This window comes from Columba livia, chromosome 14, assembly GCF_036013475.1.
Source record: "Columba livia isolate bColLiv1 breed racing homer chromosome 14, bColLiv1.pat.W.v2, whole genome shotgun sequence".
Classification (NCBI taxonomy): Eukaryota; Metazoa; Chordata; class Aves; order Columbiformes; family Columbidae; genus Columba; species Columba livia.
In genome coordinates this window covers 14838288-14861806 of record NC_088615.1, presented here as the reverse complement: position 1 = coordinate 14861806, position 23519 = coordinate 14838288, and the positions used below count along the sequence as shown (strand labels likewise).

The 23519-nt window shown below is 40.6% G+C and overlaps 1 protein-coding gene across 17 annotated transcripts in view; it reads right to left on the bottom strand.

The window, feature by feature from the left end:
- The window catches only part of TENM2 (teneurin transmembrane protein 2), a 645420-nt gene that overhangs the window by 19646 nt on the left and 602255 nt on the right, over nucleotides 1-23519 (bottom strand). For 14 of the 17 annotated variants that reach the window (XM_065030083.1, XM_065030081.1, XM_065030085.1 and 11 more), the window contains 10 exons: nucleotides 18165-18375; nucleotides 17083-17202; nucleotides 15289-15550; nucleotides 14385-14652; nucleotides 13100-13243; nucleotides 11314-11563; nucleotides 8374-8394; nucleotides 4375-4607; nucleotides 2705-2859; nucleotides 1336-2210 (listed from right to left, as the gene is read on the bottom strand). In XM_065030083.1, the coding sequence (XP_064886155.1) occupies nucleotides 1336-2210; nucleotides 2705-2859; nucleotides 4375-4607; nucleotides 8374-8394; nucleotides 11314-11563; nucleotides 13100-13243; nucleotides 14385-14652; nucleotides 15289-15550; nucleotides 17083-17202; nucleotides 18165-18375 (2539 nt within the window). The remainder of the gene's footprint in view (nucleotides 1-1335; nucleotides 2211-2704; nucleotides 2860-4374; nucleotides 4608-8373; nucleotides 8395-11313; nucleotides 11564-13099; nucleotides 13244-14384; nucleotides 14653-15288; nucleotides 15551-17082; nucleotides 17203-18164; nucleotides 18376-23519) is intronic. The other 3 variants (XM_065030084.1, XM_065030087.1, XM_065030089.1) reach the window with 1 other exon arrangement.

Here is a 23519-nt window from a genome sequence, read left to right as displayed (position 1 = left end):
TATATGACTTCTGATCTGAATCTTGAGCTACCTATAGAGGAAAAAACAACAACAAAAAGCCTGCCTAGAAGGGCACCCACACCTCATCAGCAATAATGTGAGATTTCACCACTGTCTAGTACAGTGAGATTTTACTTGGTCTTGTAATCAGCAGGTAATACCTTCAAGCGTTCACATAACTGGGTTATTTTTGTAACTAATGTGTGGTAAATAAATACTCTTTGCAAAATATTAAGGAGAAAAATCCTCTGCATCTCTACCGACTGTCTAGAACTGTTGCAGTAGTTCAGTTTCCAGGGCCCACGAGAGGGCACTGCTTTCCTTTGTACAGAAACTAAATGTGTGATGGACAGAATACTGACGTGCAATGCTGATTTAGACATCTTTTGAGCAGACTGAACCAGGTCTTTTTATTCCTGCTTTACTTACGTTTTCGCTAAAAAGAAAGGATGTGGCGGCCAAGATAAATGCATTAATGAACTAAAATAGGTGTGTGCCACTGCTAGTCTGTAACCTTAAAAACAAGCCTACAATTTAAAACAAAATATAAATAAATCCCTATTCATACTTTCTACCCACTCATTTGAGAAATGGTATTTGGTAATCATTAATTAACCATTTCAAATACCATATATGGCATAAAACTTGCCAAACTTTAATAGTTACATGTATTTTGAATATATTGTTTAGCTCCTGCTTTCAAAAATGGTTTTGATCAATAAACGGCAATAAGACTACTAAGAACAGGATGACTATTAACAAAAATCTGACAAGCTTTTTGAGATTTTTAATATACTTTTGAACTTCATCTCTGATGAATTTCATTTAAAGAGGGATTTCTGGATTTTTAATCGATATGTTCTTGAACACCAGGGTGCTTTTGGGTTATCTACAAATTACGGGAGCTACACCAGGGCTCTGACAGATAGCTGGGGATCTAATTTCCTCACTTGTCTCAAGAATGAACAATCAGTGAAGTTAATCAACATTTTATCAGCCATGAGTAATACATGAGTCTGAACGGAAAGATACATAATTTGAGTTCCGAAAGGAAGTGCGGAATTAGGGCTCCTAGCGAGAGGCAGCTCAGTCGGAGCCACAGGTTGCTGGGGGCAGGAATCGAGGTGGGTCAGTACCCACCAGAGGGACCCGGCAACACTGGTGAAATCAAGAAGCCACATAACCATTTGCAGTACCACACTAGACTGAGATGTATCGGCCTTATTCAGTTTCAGTGAAAAGCCTAGAACAAATTTCAGTAGGGTCAGTTAGGGACCTACTCACTACCATTTGAAAAATAAAATGTATGCTTAATATATCCAAAAACATTCTTACTCATAAAATGTTGTCCATCCTGTTTCATCACTCTTCGTTGCTAAGAGACCACTGTTTCCGTTATATGTCATTAATCCGAGCTCCAGGGTCTGTGTTGAGACTAGCTTGAGTCCACCATTAGTGCCAACAGCCAGCGTGACAATCTGATTATCCGGCATCAGTAAATGGCGGGGCATCCCACTGGCATCCCGACGGACCTTCAAGGAGTTGCCATTGTTGTCCATCACCTCCGTGACATCGTTATCGCTGCTATAGGTGAAATTGTACAAGTACTCCCCGGTAACAAGGCTGAGAGTGTACTGGTGAATCCCATCAGCATTGAAGACATACAGCTCCTGTTCTCCTGGAGATGCAGCTTCATATTGGTTAAAAGAATTAAGAATGGGCCTGTTTTTACTGACAGCCCTAATGCGGATATTTCCAAGATCAGCTATGTAGATGGTACCGTCTGGGGCCACAGCTAAGGAAGATGGTGAATTTAAGATGGCATCAGTGGCATACCCATCATCCCCAGAATAGCAATTACAGTTGACATCATTTTTGCAATCACAGTCTGAAGCTGCCCCTGCAAGAAGGCATATTTCTCCATTGGTAGTTACCTGGCGTAGCCGATTAATTTTTTTTTCATCTGTCTCACTGATGTAAAGAACTCCTGTGTGTGAGATGGCAATGGCACTGGCTGATTCAAGTGCAGAATGAATAGCCAGTTTGCTAAGAGAGTAGTCTATACCAGGAACCTGGCAGTGCATGGGGCGTCCAGCAATAATGCTAACTTGATGATTTTCTGTGATCCGTAAAATAACATTGTTCTCTAGGACATAAAGTGAGTTGTCCATGGGATTGACAGCGAGATCAGTAGGCCACTCCAGCCGTACCTATGAGTTGCACAAATTATTACTGTAAAAGTCATAACCGAAAAGTACACTTCTAGTGTTTAAAATTCCATGTGTAACAACAGCAAATTAGTGAGGGGTTTATCAGCGTAAATAATGAAACCAAGTCATGAACGGCAACTATTTCAAACAATGACTTTGTTTTTCAGAAATATTAAAGCTACGTGCAGTGGTAACTTTGGATAATTGTGTTCCTGTGCAACAAATGAATGCTACATTGTGGAAGCTCTACAATAATTACAGAAAAACAGGCAATTAAGACAATAACTCCCATTACCTCAACCTTAGTTCTCTATAGTTGCATAAATAACTTGTGTTAGCCACAGTATGAGGATCATTCACTCATTTCAGTAGTGAATCAAATCTGCTATCATCTTGTGCTGCATAATATATTTCTTAAGTGGCCAGGCAGTCATCCAAAATAGATGCCCATCTCTTCTAAGGCAGAGAAGAAAATAAATGCAGTAAGAGTCTACCTGGGTGACATCCATGCTGGAATCACAGCTGAGAGGTCGAACAGCAGTTAGGTCATTGGAGCCCAGCAGGGTTGATATGATTCCGTTCTGATCCACTTTTCTAATCATAGTGGCATCAACAAAATACATGAGTCCATACTTATCCACGGCAATTCCTGCAAATATAAAAACCAGGCATCAGCGAAGCAGAGAAGCTCCCAGCTTCAAGGCAGGCTTCATCTTCTTATCAAGTTTACAAGATGGTGACGTTTGTTCACTTCTCCTGTTCTTTCCTCCCTTCCAACCTGAGCACAGGTCCTGGAACCCTCCACGTACCCATAGCTCTGTGGAATAAGTGGCATCAAGCAGGTATATCCTTCGGGGCCTTGAAGAAAAGAAAACCACAGAAACCCCCCAAACCTGCCAAAAAGCCAGCAGAATGCATCCAAATTCAAACTCTGTGTGACATATTACATAAAACCAAGTAAAAAAAAAAAAAAAACAACTCCTAAGTTTTAATCTCAGCAATTTGAGGCGTTGCTTTCTTCATCTGAAGGATCTGATGAGGATGAAAGTTTTTTAGAAATCTTTTAATATCGCTTTAGAAGTGTTAAAAAATTAAGAGGACGTCACATTCTTTCAGGATGTTTTGTCAATCTTTGACCTGTTGCAGTAAGGAATATGAGAAGAACATCTGGTGCTTCCAGATGAAGACACAGGGGTTCCCAGCCTAGAAAGAAAGGAAAGGTTCAGTGCGTGTCCCATTGGGAGTCCTGGGAAAGGAGAGGCAGAGAATGAGAGGGTGCTGCCTCGGAGGACCTGGAGGATGCCGCTGCCTGCTGGGAACAAGGACAGACTTTTCCTCACTCGCCTTCCCTGCTTTGATTTGGCACACTGCCTTGTCCAGTTCTTGGGCTGAAAATAAAACATCCATCTAAGAATTTTGTCATCAAATGGTTGTAGTGCCAGTGAGAGGAGATACAGCTTTACCAGCTTAATGTCTATGTAGAGGCTTAATTTAAAACACGCAAGCAGCCCTATCCTGTTAATATACTCAGTACGTATTAACTGAAACTATTACCTATACATAGAAACAGGACCCTTCATTTTTATTGTCTTTTACAATCATCTAGCTGTTTTCAACCATTGAAATAAAACCCAAAGATGTTTGAAACACCTGGCAATACACCTGATTAATCAATCCTTACAATTAAGATGAAACAATGGAAAAAAAATCTTAAAAAGAAGCACATCTCCAAATCTCTGTATCATCTTGAAAACTTCTTGTTAAAAGTTAGAATCTGGAAAGGGCAAAAATCCTTTTATTTTTCCTTCCCTTCTGAAGAAAAAGGGGATACGTAGAATAAAACCTCAGAAAAAAGACACTGCAGGCAGTTTTTCTCCCTAAAGGCTGTATCTCAAACAGTAATTTGTTTCCCAGTTTACACGCTTGCTTCTTGGAGTGAGTGCTACCCTGCTAATTTGTGTTCTGTTCTCCTTTTGCAGCGTTCAGCGTTGGGGTAATAAAGTTTGCTTTAACTAAACAAAGCACGAACACTTGCCAATCCGCTGTAATTAAAGTCCAGAATAAAAACTACCGAGCAAGGAGTTGATTTAATTGCCAGATAATTATTTCCACATCCAGCCTAGCCTCACACAGTCATTTTCTCCGGCTTCTTTTCCTACGTTACCTCGAGGGCTCATTAGGGTTGCATCCACCGCCTTCCCTCCATCCCCACATCTGGCCTCGTCAAAGGGCAGGCACTGCTCTCCCGTCCCTGCCACCACTTCCGAGTTGCCAGCCAGGTCCTTCGTGCCCGTCAGGGACTTGACTTTGTATATCCGCCGACTATTGGTGTCCGATACGTACAGTGAGCCTGAAACAGGGTCCACGGCCAGATAGTATTTATGAGCAGGATTGTTGCTTTAGAGAAAAAGAAAGCATAAAAGAGAAACAGCTGAGCAGTCCAGAAACTTCACAGGCTTCCAGAGCTTAAATACTCATCAGGCACAGAGAGATCTGGAAAGAAAGTCTGACACCCTCATCCAGAGGTGGGGTCTGAAGGATTGGTATCCGAGGACCTAACTTGATTGTTTCAGCAGCATTGTCATTTTAAATCTCATTCATCCTGCTACAGCAAGCTTGCACAGCAGAGCCTAACAAGCCAAAGCAGCAGAGCAGACTTTCTTCTTGATCTCTTTAGCCCATTAGATCTGCCCCAGGTCAATTCTCTTTGGCTTATCGCTACCTGTTGCCCACCTCTCTGCCACCTTGTTTAACTTCCCTTGAAAGCAGAAGTCATAGGAGTAAGACCAAAGAATCAGTTTCTGAGTTACTTATATTATGCCACAAGATTTGTGAGGTCTTGTATAAATAGGAGGCAGAGGCATAACAAATTTATTCTCTAAAGCAAATTTGTTCTCATTCATTCTTATCAAGAATCTCATTTACGCCAGATGAAGCTGGTTATGTCACTAACAGAACTAAAAGCAGAGACCCCAAGTGTCTGACTTTTACTCCAAACCTTCTGTTATTGAAAAACTGGTCCTCAGTTTGTGATTAGAATGGGTGCTCATATGGAAATCTACTTTCTCTTCTGAAATATATGCTTTTTGGCAGCTTGTCACATTTTGGAACTACTTTAGCAAATCATCTGCAAATTGAGAAATGTCAATCTTAGCGATATATATACATACATTCACACACACAGAACTGCAGTGCAGAAATATTTTCAAAACCTTGCTTGGCTAGTTTAACTCAATTCAGTTGGAATTTAAGCATGATGTGAATTTTCCAGCCTTTGGAGCCTATGGGTGAGTGTAAATAAGGTCAGTGGTGGTTTCAAAGCATAGAAGACAAATGAAGACAGGAAGAAAATAAATGAAGGTTACTTACCAGTAACCAGAGATATTTGCCTCCAAATATCCACACTCCTAGTTTCATGTGGCAAAAGTGCCCATCTCCAAGAGTGAGGATACACAGAGGTAAGTTATGATGGACATAAGCCATATCTTGACCAGACTTGCTGAAACTATTGTAAGGCCAGTTTCGGCAGATGGATTATCAGCAGCACAAAGGCAACTGCGTTCATGTGGTCATGACCAGATTTCAAGGAATGAGGAGGCCCCAAAATATCACTTTCTACAGTTGTCTTCCTCTATGCCAGTCTTTGACGTGTCATGATTTTAGGTCAATAACAGTTTGTTCTAAAACTGTAGAAAGTAGGAAGGAGATTGGTTTGATCAAAATTCAGTAGGCAGAGGTAATACCATCTGCTGAAGTCTAGGAGTGTAGAAATTAGAGATGAAAAAACATAGTAAACAAAAAATACTTGGCAGGTTTATTTCATGCATGGATCTCGAAGTACTTTAAAAAGATGGGTATTATACCCATTTTACAGAGGAGGAAACTGAGGCACAGAGAAGTTAAGTGGTGTAGACAAAGTTATGCAGGGAGACTAGTGGCATGCTTGAGATTAGAGCACAATCTCTTTATTTCCCGAGTTCCTCTCCCTGTCTTCAGCAGCAGACTGCACCTCTTCACTAGACCCTTACCACGCTCCCTCCAAAACAAAGCTCCACTTTCTTTGCCACATAGAAAATTATTATTTCCTTCCATTTACATTTCTTCAGTCTCTCAAGTATCTGAGCCATACAAACCCCTGCATATCTGTCGCTGTTTTGAAATTCTGCTCTCTTCTTCTACCATGCTTTTCCCTGAACGCTGAGGACCGAGCTTTGCTGCGACACCAGTGTTGTGCCACACTTCACAAATACATCCACACTCAGCTAGAGATTTTGTGACAGCAGCAGGTGAGATACCAGCCTCACTGCTGCTGCCGCCCGCTGTGCTCCAGCCCAGGGGGCCCTTTGCTGCCCTTCTACCCATGCGGCACCTCAGCTGGATGGGGTCACACAGAGCAGCAGCCGCTCGGCCACACTGGAGGGGTCTCTCTTCTTTTTGGCAATGTTTTTGCCCACCTGCCTGAGCGAGCACAGCCCTGCTCCCCTTCTGACCACAGCTACCCTCAGCTGTGTCCCGCTGACACTGGGATGGGAGAAGATATGAGTTGGGGTAACGAGCAATGGCAGAACATGGGCTTATGTCCCTGTCCTCTCCTGCTGTCATCGGTGTGTCCATGGAGCTCACACTGCCTTTCTCCACTGGGATCTCCCTTGGGACAGTTTTGCCAGGGAGCAGCCCCTGGCTCTTGCGTGAGCTGGGTCAGGGACCAACAAGGGAGGACTCTACACCCAAAATACTTGAGGGACTTTGGCAGAAGATGACTGGTGGTTGTCTATTTTGCATGCTTGCTGGCTTTATCAGCTATATTGTGATCTAGAAATAAGCGCTCCTCGTGTCCCCACAGAAACTATGAGGTTATTACCTCAAACAGGGATGTATTTTATAATTGAATAGTAAATATTTCTCAAACTGGCATCTGAGCAGTTAAAGACCTCTGCCTCTCTTTTCTCAGCACCCTTGTATTTTATTCGAATTATGGGAAGCCAAAGAATGCACCTCGTGTTAAAAGATTTCCCATACCATCTGGTATTGCTCGCAGCCTTGCTCTGCTCTGAGCGTGAGCCTGGTGTCTGACAGCAAGTACAGGCAGCATCGGCTTCTCCTCCCTGTTCTTCTCATACAGGCATCAAAGTAACAATAGTGCAACAACAGCTTTTCTTTAGGTTTAACCAAAAGGAGAAGCTGCCCAGAGCAAACCTCTAAGCACCTGAAAAGTTAACCAAGCTTATAGCTCTAAATGAGGAGCCTCCAGCACCACCAATGATCATAAGCGAATTGTGAATGAATTCACCCAGATAAGAAAATTTAGTGGAGTTACACTTGCTATACCAAAACATATTGTAAAGGAGGAATTATACTGTTTAGTCCAGACATCTTCTGCATCTAACTTGTATTACAGAAATGGAAAGAAATGTTTTTAAAAGGGTGATGCACAGGACACTATGGAATAGTTTACAACAGCTCTTCTTGTTCTTGCCCTTGATATTCTCCAGGGTGAACATCCTGTCCATCCCAGGTGTGGTGCGGGAGAAGGCACAAGCATTTCCCATGCTGCTGCCGTCCAGAAGGCCTGGTGCTCAGGGGACATGATGCACAATATTTTCTCCTAGCGTCTGGAAAGGTTATGCCTCCCTCATGAATTTTACAGCGACTGCATCTAGTGCTTGCACAGAACCAGCCCCACAGGTTGACTGGTGGTTAAATGTATTTGATGAAAGAAAATAGAAACTAAATTATGAAAAAGGACAGAGGGTTCAGAAAATCATTAATGACCGGAAAATGAGTTTTTGACCTGTTTGCAGTCATTAGTGCTTTTGTGAACATTTCAGGTATTTGTAAAACTGCTGTTTTAGTTTACCTCGACCATTTGGACCAATTATAGACAGCAGGGAGAAGTGTTTATACAGAAGTTAGCTTGGGGTTCATTATACTTGCATTCTTCTAGAAATTTCTAATTACTGTCAGAACTTATTTGGTTGCTTTTTGACTACATTTCATAATTGCTAACGCTTATCATATTCATAACACACAATTAGCACATAAAAATGTTTCTATATATGGTACATGAAGAACATAACATTACACAAGAAGCACAACACAAAAAGCAAACACAATGAAGCAAACAAACCATATCAAATTATATGGGAAAGAGCTCGTGTCTTACCTATGTTTAAACTCTTTATTTCTTTATAGAAAGGGAACAGAAGAAAAAAGAACAAACAGTTAGCTGAAGAATAGATGGTAAAGCAAACATAGTATTTGTTTTATTTTACAAAAGGACACAGGAGAAGTATCTCTTTTCAGCACTAGCCTTAGCTGGGTTTACGGATGAAGAGCGACTGGGGGTGACAGAGTTGCAAGCTCATTCCCTAGGAGTATAACCCTGCCCCCAACCCCCACCCCCCAGATACTTCACAGGAAACCTTCCGGGACCATTGAACGTTTTCACATGGAAATATGTGTAACTTGTGGGCTAGGAGCGAGAGGAACTGGCAGTTTTCTGCATACAGAACTGTGAAGGGGGAAGCACTGGGCTTAGGATATTGTCTGCCAGTTGGAGGCAACCTCTTTAATCAAAATGGTCTTCCAACAGGCTATTTCTAAATGATTTTCTACTACACAGTTCATTATCCTGTCCCTCCAGTCTCTAAAATAATTGCTTACAGCAAGTTTGGATTCTACTTGGTATCTATTAAAGCCCATCAAAGAAAATCTTAGGGTAAAATAAACCCTTCTAAAGTGAGCAGTAGGATACCATACAATGGAAGATATCCAGCACTAATTGATCTCTAATTTACTGTCTAGACGCAAAGTCAAAGTGTTCTCTCCTTCCCAGAAGAAAATTAACACATTCTCCACACCACAGTGTTTCACTGTGTTTATGTCATTCCGTTCAGGAATATCCACTGAATGAAGCAAAGCGATGCATGACTCCTGAGCTGCAGCACTCCATGCACAGCCCCAAACTTGCAATACCAACATCAGGCATGACATGCAACACTCTGGAGTCAAAATTACTCATCAGCCACTCAGATCAGGCACCTTCATAAAGGACAGTGTGAAGCAAATATGCACACTAGGGCACTCTCGCTTCTGAAGTTACTCCAGATTTATATTGGCTTATGTAAAACCAAAATTCTATCCACTGTGAAATCTAACTAAAGTGATGTATGTGGTTTTTAATACTTAGGGACATACTATTTGCAACTTTATTCAAGCTACTTAATACTAGCTGAAGACTTGGCTCTTGTCCATGCTTAAATGGCTCAAATCTTCAAACTCTTAGCCATGTAACTCATGCAGATTTTAAGACGACCACTGAATCACAATTATTGCTATAGATGATGTTTGCTGGAATGGACCTGAATTCCCTTTAGAGGAACAGGGGGCAAAAGACATTACTGCGAATCCTAATAATCTGTGTGTCAAGTCATTTGCAGCTGTCCAACACAACTAAAAATACAATACCTTTATTGTTCATTGCTAATAGTTCTAACAGAACCTAAAGAAACTATGCTATGGAAAATGGACTTTCATAAAAGAAAATAAAAGGTTCTTTACTGATATCCTTTCCCATTTTCCCCTCACACATGCTGAAAAGCCCAAGCTCTCTCTTGGATAGAGGGAAAGCAAAGCAGCCAGGCTAACACTGTTATAAACTTGGAGACAACACTTTCAAATATCAGGTGTGCTAGAGAACTTTGGCACTGGCTGATATCAGGAAGTGAGGTGCATATAAATGCCTCATATTAAGTATCCTAATTTGAAAATGTTTCTCTTCACCTGTAAAGCTGCAGTCCTATTTACTAGAAAGCTAAACAGAACTGAACAAATTAGGAAAAGAAATCATCATATTCTCTATAACGCAGAATTATAGTGTATTTTGATATAAATATTTATAGCAGGTCACACATCCATACCAGCTACCTTCTGTGGTTTATACTGAGCTGATAGCAGAAAGCACTGGATGACCCATGATTTTTTTTTTTAATATAATGAGGCAGCCTGATGGTGCATGAGGTAGGTGTTAGAGAGTTATTTCAGAGTAGAATTGTCCTGAATCGGACCCTCTTTTCTATAAATCAAAATTCACAACAGTGACATCAACAGAATGACATGAATGGAAGTGAGGAATAAAATAGAGCTAGGCCCCCTATTCTCTGACAGTCCAATAATTTTGCACTTTCCCCCACTAATTAAAAACTGAAAATACAGTGGAAGAAGAGGAATTGGTTATTGGCCATATCATTAAAAAAAAAAAAAAGGCTAATGACCTAAATTCTCTCAATGTACTTTGCAGCTACATCCCATTTACAAGAGCACTAATCCTACTGCCTGAGTGGGCTGCAGAAGTATGAGAAGATCGCCAATGCAAGCTATTTTTCCTCATTTTTCTGCAAATACTCAACAGTGCTGTAACTGTAAGGTCCAGTTACATGAGTTACAGTTTGAAGCAACAGCTCTTGCCTCTCCTAGAAGAATGAAAAAAGGAGATGGAACGGAAATGGGTGAAGAGGTACACTCTATACTCGCGCTTTCCCTATTAAGTGACCAGATCTTCATGTTATGGGGAGGGGGTGTAGGATGAGGGGACAGAGATACGATCTTAAAAAGAATGCTGAATATGCAAAGTGACTTTGTAACTGTACTTGCCAACCCACAGAAACAGACTTATGAGCATGGGAAAGAAGTGGGAAAGTGGCTCCCAAAACCATTGATAGGAAAACCTCCCTTCTGACCTCGTGAGGCTGTTCCACCTTTGCTTTTCTCTGTGGCTCAGTACCTAAGGGCAGTCCATTCTGGAATTTTCAGAAAAAACTAAATGATGTATAGTACTGAGGGAGGTTGTATCAAATGACCGCCAACAAAACAGAAGAAGACGGTTCGTGCTTTTTGTACATGTTGGTTTGCACTCTTTAGCCCTCCTCTATAGTCATTGCTCTGATAAGCTACAGATTTTGAACTATGCATTTCTGTGCCCCATTTCTCCACTGGAATTTAAATAGGTTGAAAGTGACAATGTTTTACAAAATTATAAAAAGTAATGGTAAAGGCTGATTCGAGCACAGGCTACAGAAATGAAGTGCTGAGACTAACATCTTACCTCAGCTCCAATATACTAGTAACATTCCTGGATGGGAAGATACGCCGAATATAGTTAAAATCTCCAACAAAGAGACTTCCATCGATACCCACTGCAAGTGCTACAGGGGCCAAAAGCTTATTTCCTTCTGCCAGCCCGTTGCAGCTAGGGCAGGATATGCTTCTTCGGCGCCCGTTCCCCATAATGCTGGTTATCACAGCCGGCTGCTGAGTTAGAAACTGATTTTCTCCATTGCCTTTGTGCAATATACCTAATAACAAAGAGGAGAAGAAGTGGTTATTACTGCCAATGATTGCAGGTGACTTCAGGTAGTTCTCTTTTCAACAGCTGCTGTTAAGGGCTGTACCCTGAAATGACTCCTGCACTTGGCTCTTTGACGGTGCAAAAAGAGTGAAAGAGCTTTGCAGTAGTAAAAATAAAGGTGTAATGAAGATTCTCTTGAAAAACCACACACATACACAAGCACAGACTCAAACCTAAACCTGGAGTCCCCCGGTATTCATTCTGAGAGCAAACACTGCCATACAGCTCTCTGGCCTGGCACAAGGGTTTATCCATCTTATTGACCGGGAAGTGAGGAGGCAAACGGCAGAGCAGACACGTTCCTTGCTTGTGTCCCTGGATCTTTTCACTCCAGTTCCCTATCTTACACTTTGTTTGGAATTTTGTGCCAATCTTACTGTTCTCTTTTCACCTCTTAGTCTTTCACCCTTTTTTCATGGAAAATGAGAAGTGGAGATGGCAGAGGAGAGGACGGCACAGCAAATTAAAAGGTAGGAGAGAGCTGGAACTCCTAGAAGGGCTGCCAAGGATCAGGGGTGGGAGGCAAGAGGGAAGCTACTGGTAAGGATCTTCATCAGCCTTCAAGAAATGCCTTTAACATAGGATTTCTTTTAAAAATATTTGTCCGAAGAGCAGACCACTCTCCAGGGAGTGGATTCTCTGACACAGTGATCATTTTCAACACATTAAAGATTACAGAAATCTGGTCAGAAATATTTAGCCTCGTGTTCCTTTGGCAATGCAGTTGTACGATCCTAATGTAACTGGCTCCCCACTGGTGACAACAGAATATTGTTCTCTATCCACATGGCTATCCTAACAGTGTTTGATCCACTGCACAGCACTTCATGTGTCTTCAAAGAGCCTGATCTTGCCTGTTCTGAACACTACTTTAAATTTCTTGAGCAACAATATACTTTGCAATTTGTTAATGTGGGGATCAGCAGGGAGGCTGTAGAAAACACTTTACAGGGATCAAATGAAATATATGCAAATCATTCAACTCCCTGAAAGCCTCTGGTAAAATATGAAGACGATGAACAATCAACTTAGGATGTGTAGACAAAGTGAGGAAAAAACCAAACAGGTGACAAAAGAAGAAGACAAATGAGACTTAGTGTCTTGTTAGAAACTCAGACTCCTTTTTAAGCCCCACTGCTGATTAGAAGGGAAAAAGGTCAAAGAAAAGGAACCACGAATGGGTGTGGTTAATATCAGAAAACCAGGGAAGGAAGAAAGACAGACATTGCAGGGGAATAAATGAACAAAAGAATGGAGGATAAAGATTTGGACTTGAAGAAAGTCATGCTGTGCAGAAGAGTAAAAAAATTGTTGAATAAAATTCTGACAACTGAAACATTTCCCATACCTTACTGAGGTAAAGATGAAATAAAAAGAGTGTGGAGAAATTGCATTTTTTAAAGTGTAAATATAGTACAAATAAAAAGTGTTCACAGACAAAATTCCATATAGCACAGAAAACATACGCAATTAAGTAACTCACCACTCTTGACATTAAGTACATGATGTTTATCCAAAGACCATCCTCCTAAATTTGAAGGATCTAGTTCAAACCCTTGTAGTAGTGCTGTCCTCTTCTCCCACAAAATGAGACTGGGGCAAGTCTCATATTCAAAACCTACAGAAACTGAAATAAAGTAAAATCTAATATACCTGCTGAACAAACACTGAATTAAACATCCAGAGCACATTAAAATCATTCAGCATTCCAGTTCCCCAGCCCCCTCAAGAAGATGGAGTGATTATATTCCTCTCTTTTATTCTACAATATTAAATTCAGATCTTTGTCGAGACACAAATTTGAGACTTCATTCACATGTACTCTGCAGGGATCTGATCACTTCTCTTGGAATAGCTGGTGTTGGGAAGTGACTGGTTTGGGGAGAGGAGAGTGAGAAATATAATTTTAAAAATATAATAAAACTGTTCTATCAGGTAACAGGATAAGATCAAAGTCTGAATTTGCCAGATGTTCACATCATTTATTTAGTGCGGTCATTTTACATACTATATACTAAGGAACCATGAAAACTTTGTGTGTTTTTAAGCACACATGCACTGTAAACATTATTCAGGAAAACAACATCCTATGCAACAATGTATGAAAGAAAAGCTATAGCAAAGAAGATTTTAGAAAATATAGAAAAGAAAGAAGATTTTAAAAACAAATTTTTCTTTCACACTGGCAGAGCTCTGATGCCCATTTTTAGCACTGTTATATCAAAATTGTTCTCATACTCAAATGAAAATCCAAACTTAAGAATACTGTGATAAGCACTCTTTTTTCCCACCCACTGGAACCAAGTAAACTAAAAATAGCTATAATACTACAAGACTGAACAGCACCAGAAAAACCCCATCTTCATTTCAGATGTGTTATAACACAAGAGGCTATAGTAATGGCATGCACGAAAATCCAAATGCACTGAAGAATGCCACCCAGTCCAGCATGAGGTTCATTTGTTAACTGAAAGAAAATAAAAACATAGTGATGGACTAGGTTTCACCTACATTCCTGTGGCCACTTTTTGTCTGGTCTAAACTAAGTCACCTACTGATCGGGAAACAGAAGCATGTTGATGGAGTTTACACCTTCTGAATGTCATCTTTCATGTGTAAAAAGAACCAAAATACAAAGATAATTTGTGTCAGGAAGATGAGAACTGTTTAGTTTATATTTGCCACTCCATCAGAAATATCTGCAGTTTTCTTACTAAGAATTACAGGTGTTACTTGGAAAGTTTTGGAGCTTGTATATGCTGACTTACCTACAGCATCTGATAACCCATAAACCTTCTGACCATATGCATCTGTTTTGTCCCAGATAAATGTATATGCCAAGTTGGGAGAGGCCTGAAATGATTTTTGAAACAGATGCCCTTCTACTGCTACCATCAAATGAACTTTGATTAGATTCAGCGGCACAAGGGACTGAGTCATGGCGATCTTAAGTAAGGATTTGTATCCAGCAGTGCGGGAACTCAGGTAGTTGAGCTTTATACTAGAGCCAGGGATCTCAATTTCTTCATGAAGAACCTGAACAGGAAAAAGATCAAACATTTTATATCAGTGCTTTGTTATTTGTTTAGAAGAATATCTCTTTGCATATTTTTATGAACTTATGACTTTCTACTACTGGGAATGGTTATTCTCACATCAGTGCAGTGACTGATATTTGTTTGTGAAAATAAGTATTTTTACTGCAAGTTATATGCAACGGAAACATAAGAAATACAGTGACAGGAACCACTAACAGTTAGGACAAAGACTAACTCAATAAAGCAGTGAAACAATGGTACTAGTAGAGTTTTCCTTTATCCTAAATAACATACAAGACAACAGCCTGCGGTACGCAGCACACACCAAGCCTGTGCAAAATTCTCCTGAAACACCTAAGCTGTCAACTGAAATAGAGAGATATACTTGATATATTGTATGATAATGAGAAGGTGCAAGGTAGTCAAAGATAAATGTGTCTGGGTGACATAAACCTAGGATATCTCCTGCAGACCTCATTAGAAAACCTGCTATCTGTCAGAACGAATGCGACGCTACAGAAGCAATTGCTACAGCAATTCCAGGGGACACATGGTGACTCTGTGGTAACTGCTCAGGTCAGCATGAGCATCTGACTGCTGATTTGTATATCCCTTGCACTCCCACTGTTCTTACCTGGGTCTCTGGTACAATGGGATTCCGACCAGGAGCATCACTGAAGAAAGTTGAAAGTGGTGAAGAAATGATGACTGGGTCAGGACGGACAAACCCACTGAGATCGCAGCTGGGAATGGAGTTCTCTTCTGTCTTCATCACAAGCGTGTCCATGGCATAAAAGCTGTTCCACGGCAGCCACACTGTCCTTTCCTGACTCATGAATGGGGCCCGTTCAAAGTGCAAGGTGAGGGATGCTCCGCCATTTGCAACCAAGTCAAACCTAGAAAAATGTGGGCTTTAGAAGTGACAAGACTGAATAATTCCAGTCGTAGCATTCCTGGCTTATGAAGCAGGTACACAGGTATACCTATAGCAATAGGTACACTTTTAGTGTCATGCTTCAAACAATCAGTAGTAGGATGTGAACCTCTGGCAATTAGACAACTGAAATCCAGCCAAGACAAGCAATGATTAGAAGTTACTTGGACGAACCTTGTTCCTCCATATTATAAAATCTGCCTTAAATAATTGAAAAATACCCAGCAAACAAACCATCATATTTATTATTACAAGTCATCTTTATATATGTTATCAAATCAGCAGAGAAGCCAAGATCATACTGAGCTGGACAGCGAATTATCCCTTTCGTAAAAGATGTTGTCTTTCAGGCACAGAATGTGACATACGACAGTGAGACAATAATAAAGAAAAGTTTTCCTGTTTGTGCTCTACAAATACGATAAAAATTCCCATCTCCAGGATGACTGATGTACCATTTTTCTGAGAGACTGGGTATTTACTCCCAACCCCCTACATGATCATAGCAGTAATGTGGCGCTATGCAGGCATTTTGAAATCTGGCCTAAATGAGTAAAATACTTCTAGGCTGTTCTGACAACAGAAGCAGATATCAGTTGCTTCATGAAAATGCTGTCAGTGTAACAAATTACTCAATGATTTCAATAATCCATTCAGATCTAAATATAGTTCAGCTCTACCATTTACTGTAGTATTAAACCACTGAAATCAACAACATTATACTTTTATTATAACAGAATAGTATTCTGAGAAATGTGGAAAAGAAATACTCCCTATAGTTCCATCGACTCATTATTTGAGTTCAATTGCTGGCATGCAAGATCAAGAGAAAATGGCAAATGTTTACAATGCATGCATTACAGATATACTGTTCTAATAACCACAGCCAGTAAACTAGATAAACCACAAAACATAGATTTTTGTTTATCTGAATTTGTGTGCATTTCAAATCAGCTAGTACAAGGGGGGAAAACCACTTTTTTGCACAGCAGGAAATTGTCTAAATATATTCAATTAGAATCTTTTGATTACATTCTACCCTGAAGAAACTCAAAAGATAGTGCATCTTCAAAAGGAAAGAGAGGCAGAAGGGAACTTTTAACACAATAGACTATCCTATAATGATGCTATTTTTTTATTTTTATTTTTTTTCCCCTAGCAGGGTTAGGCTGCCTTGCATTTTGAAAAAGAAAATATTTCTGGTCTCAGCTGGATATTACTGTAGTCCACAAATGTTTTCACAGACACAGAACAATTTATTTGAAAGGAGTCTGCCTGCCAACACGTTATTATCAGAAGTCAGTCTTTTCATATTTACTTGCAGTTAGTATTCAAAATGCCACGTGAAAAATTACTTTTGTGTCTACTTAATAGTTCTTTGCCCTGGGAGGAATGCAATACATGGTAGCACATGGTTCCATTAGATCACACCATCTGTTAATCAGCAAAGATACTACATACGAAATAGGTACTCAATGAAGCAAACAAACTCACGTGCCATCCTGACGAGTGATGGTATAGCCGTACTTTGGATACTTGACAAACGACACGTTGACCCCAACTAGAGGAGTTCCATCTGTAGTCACCACTTGGCCTCTTATGAGAGACACAAGACTGAAAAAGAAAGATAAGTAAAGGTATTAAAATTAGTTACAAAAGCAAAGTTACCTTGTTTATAAACTGAGTAATGGAACACTTGTGCCTCATTTACTCTAAATCCAATTTACTCCAAAGTTTTTTGAGGAAACCACAAAATTGCCCAGCTCTCTCTATATAATTCAATCAAGAAAACGCTTATCTCTGCAGCGGGGGCTGTGCATACAGAATGGGAGTTAGTGCCTTCCTTGTCTAACGAGGCTTTGCCTCATTGTCTAACGAGGCTTTGCAGAGTAGAAACTGCCTCCGTTCAGCCAGGCCAGGACTGTGACCCTGAAGTGCCACTGAAACGATGACTGGGCATTTCTAAAAACCTCACTGGGTACAACAGCATGTCTGTGGATGCTTAGTACACTTTAAAAACACACTGTAATGACATACCTCTGTTTAACACAACCAGTTTTCCATGTTAGGGAGTGACTGATTTTTGTACACTGCATTTGGTCCTGATTTGTAATCCTTGCTTTACACTTTGTCAACAGGAGAAATGATTTTGTTTTAAGCTTTATGCACTGAGAAAATAAGAGTTTTCTTAGCCAACAGGTTAAGCAAAGTTGATGGGGATGAAGGAGATGAAGATGGGTTATTCCTCAATCTCTTTCTAACTGGAAACCAGTTTTCATTTTCCCTTGTTCTAGATAGCTGTCTTCATAAAATATAAACCTCAGAAGCTTGTACTGTGTGGAAGGAATCTTCTAGGTGTTGCTAATATAATAAAATGCTAAGAAAACTCAGTGTTATATAATCAAGGCCACATTGTAAATTGCCACGGAGCGCCTCAGTGGGAATGATGCCTGACATACAAACACATGAAGCCCCCAAAAGCAGCATCTCATGTTAAAACAGAAATAAAATATTCGGGAGAACTCTTCCCACAACATGCAACTGCACAGATACAGCGTCACATTTACAGCCACTACCTGCTGTTGAAGGGGTTTTCCCCCGGGATGATGTGAGTGCTGTCCTTCCCCACCAAGAGCTTGATTCGGTCATAGAAGGACTTGACGGCAGGTGACCCAGTGTGGCTCTGCTGGATGACGTCCAGCGGGTCCCGCGAGCCCCGGCACAGCAGGCTGTTCTGGCAGGTGGTCTGGAGGCAGCAGTCGGGGTCCAGGCAGTCAACCAGCCCATCTGAAAGGGAAGAGTCATCGAGTTCAACCTGCTGCGCAGACCTACCAACCAACAACGTCTCACAGACATCGTGAGGCACTGGAAAAAACGTGAATGCTTATTCTTCAGGACATCTTGGCACCGTAGAACTGGTAACTGAACCAATGATGCAATGAGGATGAGACTTTCTCAAGTATCTTGGTTAAACACCATTACTGCAACTACTAATTTAAACCAGTGTTAGAAGAGAATCAATCCCAAAGAGGTTGAAATTAGAAAGAAGGAATAGCAGAAGGAGTACAGGATTTCTATTTCTATATTTATTTATTTATTTGAAATACTTCCAACTGTTTTACAGAGTTTTTACATGTCCTTGGTGGGCTATAAAAGTCTTGAGAATTGTGGTGTTCGATTTAATTTATTCTGTCTGGGGAGATGAGGGGAAGAGATGGGGATGACAGCATAAGTTATCATTACCTAAGTGAAAAAAGAACTACATTGTACCCATTTTGGCAATTCATAGGGAAATGCTGCAGGACCTCCCATTTCCCATAGATATTTGAATCAGAACCTGTCCGTGTGCTTGGATAAGGGAGGCTCAAAGCTGTTTGGTTCAGTCATCATATTACATATTAGGTTGCCCATCAAGAATATTTCTTAAGAAGTGTTTTGAAGAAAAACTAGAATTTAAACACTAGAAATTCAAATGTCATCAATGGGGAGATCGATCTGCATAGTTAGATAAATCACAACTGACTACTTTTAGCGTATACCGTAACAACTTACAGCATCATTCTTTCCTTTGGTATCACCATTTAACTGAAATATATTCTCTCAATGGAGTTCTACTGTAATTTAGAACTTAATAACCATTTATTTTAAAATATTATAATCTCTAACAACTCAGAAACGTTCATCTACTCTGGCAAGAGTCAGGCATTCAAACTGCAATGTACTTAGGTCTGTAAAGTTTCAGAGACTTCCAAAGGCACATTAATCTGATTTTTGAATACAAATATGGACTGGGATCACACTTAATATCATATACACAAGAGAGAACATTCCAGTAGGTTATAGTTGACCTTAGAGTAAGATCATGACTCATGTATTATCAAGATGTTCATGTGCACAACAGACCAACACTACCCTACAGACAGATAACTGGAAAAACAGCAAAAGAAAAAAACCAATCCAAACCCAAATCTACAAAAAGCTCTCTTATTTTACAATTAGCTTTGTACTTCCAACAGATTGCATGTGCCTGAAATGACCCTTTCTGATTTAAAACCAAAATTGCCAAGGTATGCTGACAATGTTTCATTCAGCCCTGTATGGAAATTCAAGTTAGACAAACTACCTTGTTGCAAGAGCTATATATGGCTTTAAGGTCAGTCGCCGATTTACATTAAGAGCTCCATTCATCTTGAAATCCTTTCCAATGTGGCGGTAGGATTTTTTTATTATTATTTTTTATTTTTTTTGCTACAGTCCATTTTCCACCCACTTTCTATAACCGTTGTAAGGACACCATTAGCTCCAGATTGTAACTCAAGGCAGTTTTCCTATTAAGCTCTGAGAACGTTTTCTCAGTGTCCTGTGCTCTTTCTCGGTCTGTGACACCTCCACAGCCGGGAATGGAAAGCTGCTCACTGGTTAGCCCGCTTAGTGCTTTTATTCAGATCACTGACAGTCAAGAGAATCCTATCAACACATTCGAAATAACAGAAGCAACACACAGGATATAATTTGCTCCCTTTGACAAATTTACATTTACCTCTTCAAGCTGCATCATATTTTTTTGCTAAACCTCTTATTAGAGGTGTGCATTGAGCAGATGTTACGTCTGTAATGACTTCATCACGCAGCAGACTTCAGGCTACTGTGACCGAACACTTGTGATGACACCATGAACTTTCAATTGGCATATCCATCTCTCAGCATCCTGTCAGTCATGCGAATCACATCTTTATGCTCACAAGCCCCCTTGGATATAGTCTGACATTGCAATCTTCAGTAAATTACCCTGTCACTGCCAATCTCACCGTTATCTCACAAACAATCAAGCAGGCAATCAAACTGCTCTGAATTGCCAGTTCACGACCTGGGAGGCTAGAAACATCTCCATTTGATACCGGGGAGAAATCTATGTGCGATTCCTTTCACGTCGGAAGGTTTATATGCAGTTATGTGAATTCAGACTTGCACACTTTCAGATGCTTACCAGAATATTTCAAAAAGACAGGCATATACCGTTACATAAATATACACATGACTTTTTGGGAACATTATTTCTTATAATATATGGCTGTATTCCCTTGTACTAATTTATTCCCAGACGGCAGGACTCAGGAGTTAGGGTATTTTTACCTTATGCCAACTAGTTGATCCAGCTCGTTGCAAGGGCAGACCTGAGGTCTGGATCTGCTCAGCGTACGCAGCCAGAGCCTGGGCACTGCTGTCTGCTGTCAGAGGCTTGTGCATCGCTCTGCTGTCCACATTCATCAATGCATTGCTGCTGTTATTTTGTTGCTCTGAAATCTCTGATTCTATGTATGAAGAGCATTGATTACTGTCAGAATATATTTACTTCTGGTTCACGTTTACCTAATTTGCTATCTGGATGTATTATCACAGAATGGCTGAGGTTGGCAGGGACCTCTGAAGGTACTTGGTCCAACCCCCCGTGCTCAAGCAAGGCTACCAAAAACCAATTGCCCAGGACCATGCCCAGACTCCACAACCTCCCTGGGCAACCTGCTCCAGTGCTCAGTAGCCCTCATGATAAAAAGCGTTTCCCAGCACACGTTTGTACCTGTGGTTCTGCTTCCCCAGGTGCAGGACCTTGCATTGCATGAGGTTCCTATTGGTCCGCTTCTCCAGCCATATTGTACCATTATATATGAAGTGAATTGCTACAGAAACATTAGCCTCAGTTGATTAAAACAAGGGCTAGAAAAATTGTACCTTCTGTAAGAGAAAACTCTGCCATAAGCATGAATTTTAATTAGAATTCAGTACTTTGTTTTTAATATATATTTCAGAGCTTGTCGTCTTCCAGATTTCCTCAGGCACACTGAATTATTTATATGGTTAATCCAATGACAAAAACCTCCCCATTAGCCTCACCAAGATACTGCTGCTTTACACAGCACACACGTCTGAGTTTGAAGTGGCCAGGTCGCAGCTCTCTGAAACTGTCTGCTAAAGGGGAGAGACCGCAGAGGGAGTTCAGACGGCGCTGAACCTCCTCCAACAATCTGAGACCAAAAGAAGTCCTGATGTGGCCTTAACAGAGAAGAACAAAATAGAAAATTTTGATCTGATTTAAACTGGCAGCATAGGATTAGTTCTCCATTGCTGTTCTTCTGGATTCTCAAATCTTTTCAGAAACAAATCAAGGGATACGGTATTCCTCTTGAAGTATTACATGTAAGTAAAATAAACTACTGACGCACCATATTTTAAGATGGTCGTATTATTGTGTTCCCCTTGAACATCATTACAAGGCCTAAAAAAAACCTGAGCAGAAATAGTGATATATTTTACTGCTGATGTATTTAGACCCTCTCACCATCTGTTTTCCTTCACCAGTGAATATATATCTTGTCACATTCAGGCGACTGGATTCCAGAGTTGCGTTACACCTTTCTTTGGGAAGCTGAGGCTTGATCTATTGTTTTTTGAACTCCTATGAGTAAATTATCCTTAATTTCCACTCTTCATCAAATACTTGCAGGTTTTTTCAGGTCCAATTCGTGATGCACGTTGGAATGACTCAACTTTGCCCTCACATCCAGCTGCTTCAGAAAATGCTTCTGTACCCAGCAGGGGACAATTCTGTTTCCAAGCCAGAACTCCTGCACACAGCTCAGTAGAGGGCATCCTTACCCTTCCCTAGCTTCAGCAGCTCCTGGCTTTCAGAGCATAATTCCTGGAAATTTTTCTTTTTCCAATAAACATTTCAGACTGATGATTAAAATGGAGGTGGGGGGGAGAGTGGGAACAGCAGCTACTATGAATCCTGAGGGCAAAAGGGCCTTTGATCACTCTAAGGGCAAATTAGTTAATTTATCATGATCTGATTTTAATTATGTGTAGTATTAATATACCCAAGGTGAAAGAATTAGAGATGCTCTATCAGATTATCAAAAGAGTAGGCCTTCTCTCTGCCAACACAGAAATATTTTAATTGAGCTCTAAAACCGCATGCAGCGCTGTTTCCAGAGTCAGGCTATTCCACAGCACAGTACATCTTACTACCAGCAAGTTTTATCTAATATTCAACCCAAATTTTCACTTTTGTAGTTTGATCTAGTGACTGTTAGCTATGTTGGCATACATCACTCAGAATAATTTCACAGAAGGTCCTGGTGCTGACAAGGAAGGAAATGCTTCCAATCCAGTTCCAGCCCTGTTCCGCAATTAGCCAAGCTGGAAAGCCTCTCAGTAAACTGCCAGGGTACTCATTAGGCCACTGTTTTTTATAACTCATTGCGAGCACAACAGAGTATTTTCAAACTGTAAACTTAAATGCAGCTTCCGGGAAAAGCTGGATTGTAAATTGTGGTGAAGTAGAATAAACCTGGCTTCTGTATATGCCAGATACGACTCTGAATGCCTGAAAAGCTCCCTAATGATGTTTTTAAGGTACGCTGGAGCGTGACATCGGTACAGTAACATCTGCAGGTCCCTGGCCCATCCAGGATGCCTGTGCTGCCCAGTGGGAAAAGCCTCATCCCCCAAGAGCAGCAGCTGCATGAAGCTGAACCCCTGGGTACCCCTGCTTATTGCTGGTCCAACTTCAATCCACACATCGCTTAGAGCAGAGATGACCAGGAGAGCTCCAAGATTAAAACAATCTTTAAAACAAACAAACAAACAAACAAACGTTCACTTAGTTCCAGTGTGCACATGGTACCTGTGCATCAACTGGTGAGTTTTTAAACCACAGAATTTGCAGTCACTCAATTTCTTGCTTTTGCTTCTCCATGGGTTATAAGAGCATGTTATTGTAGTAACATATCCCGTGAGGGACAGTATGAGGATAAGCTGGCTAATGTGTGTAAAGGCGATTAGAGGCAGACATGAAGTTTTAGCAAAATCACACACAAGCACACTCATCAGCTCTTGTCCAACCTACATAATGTCTAGTTCTGATACAGATT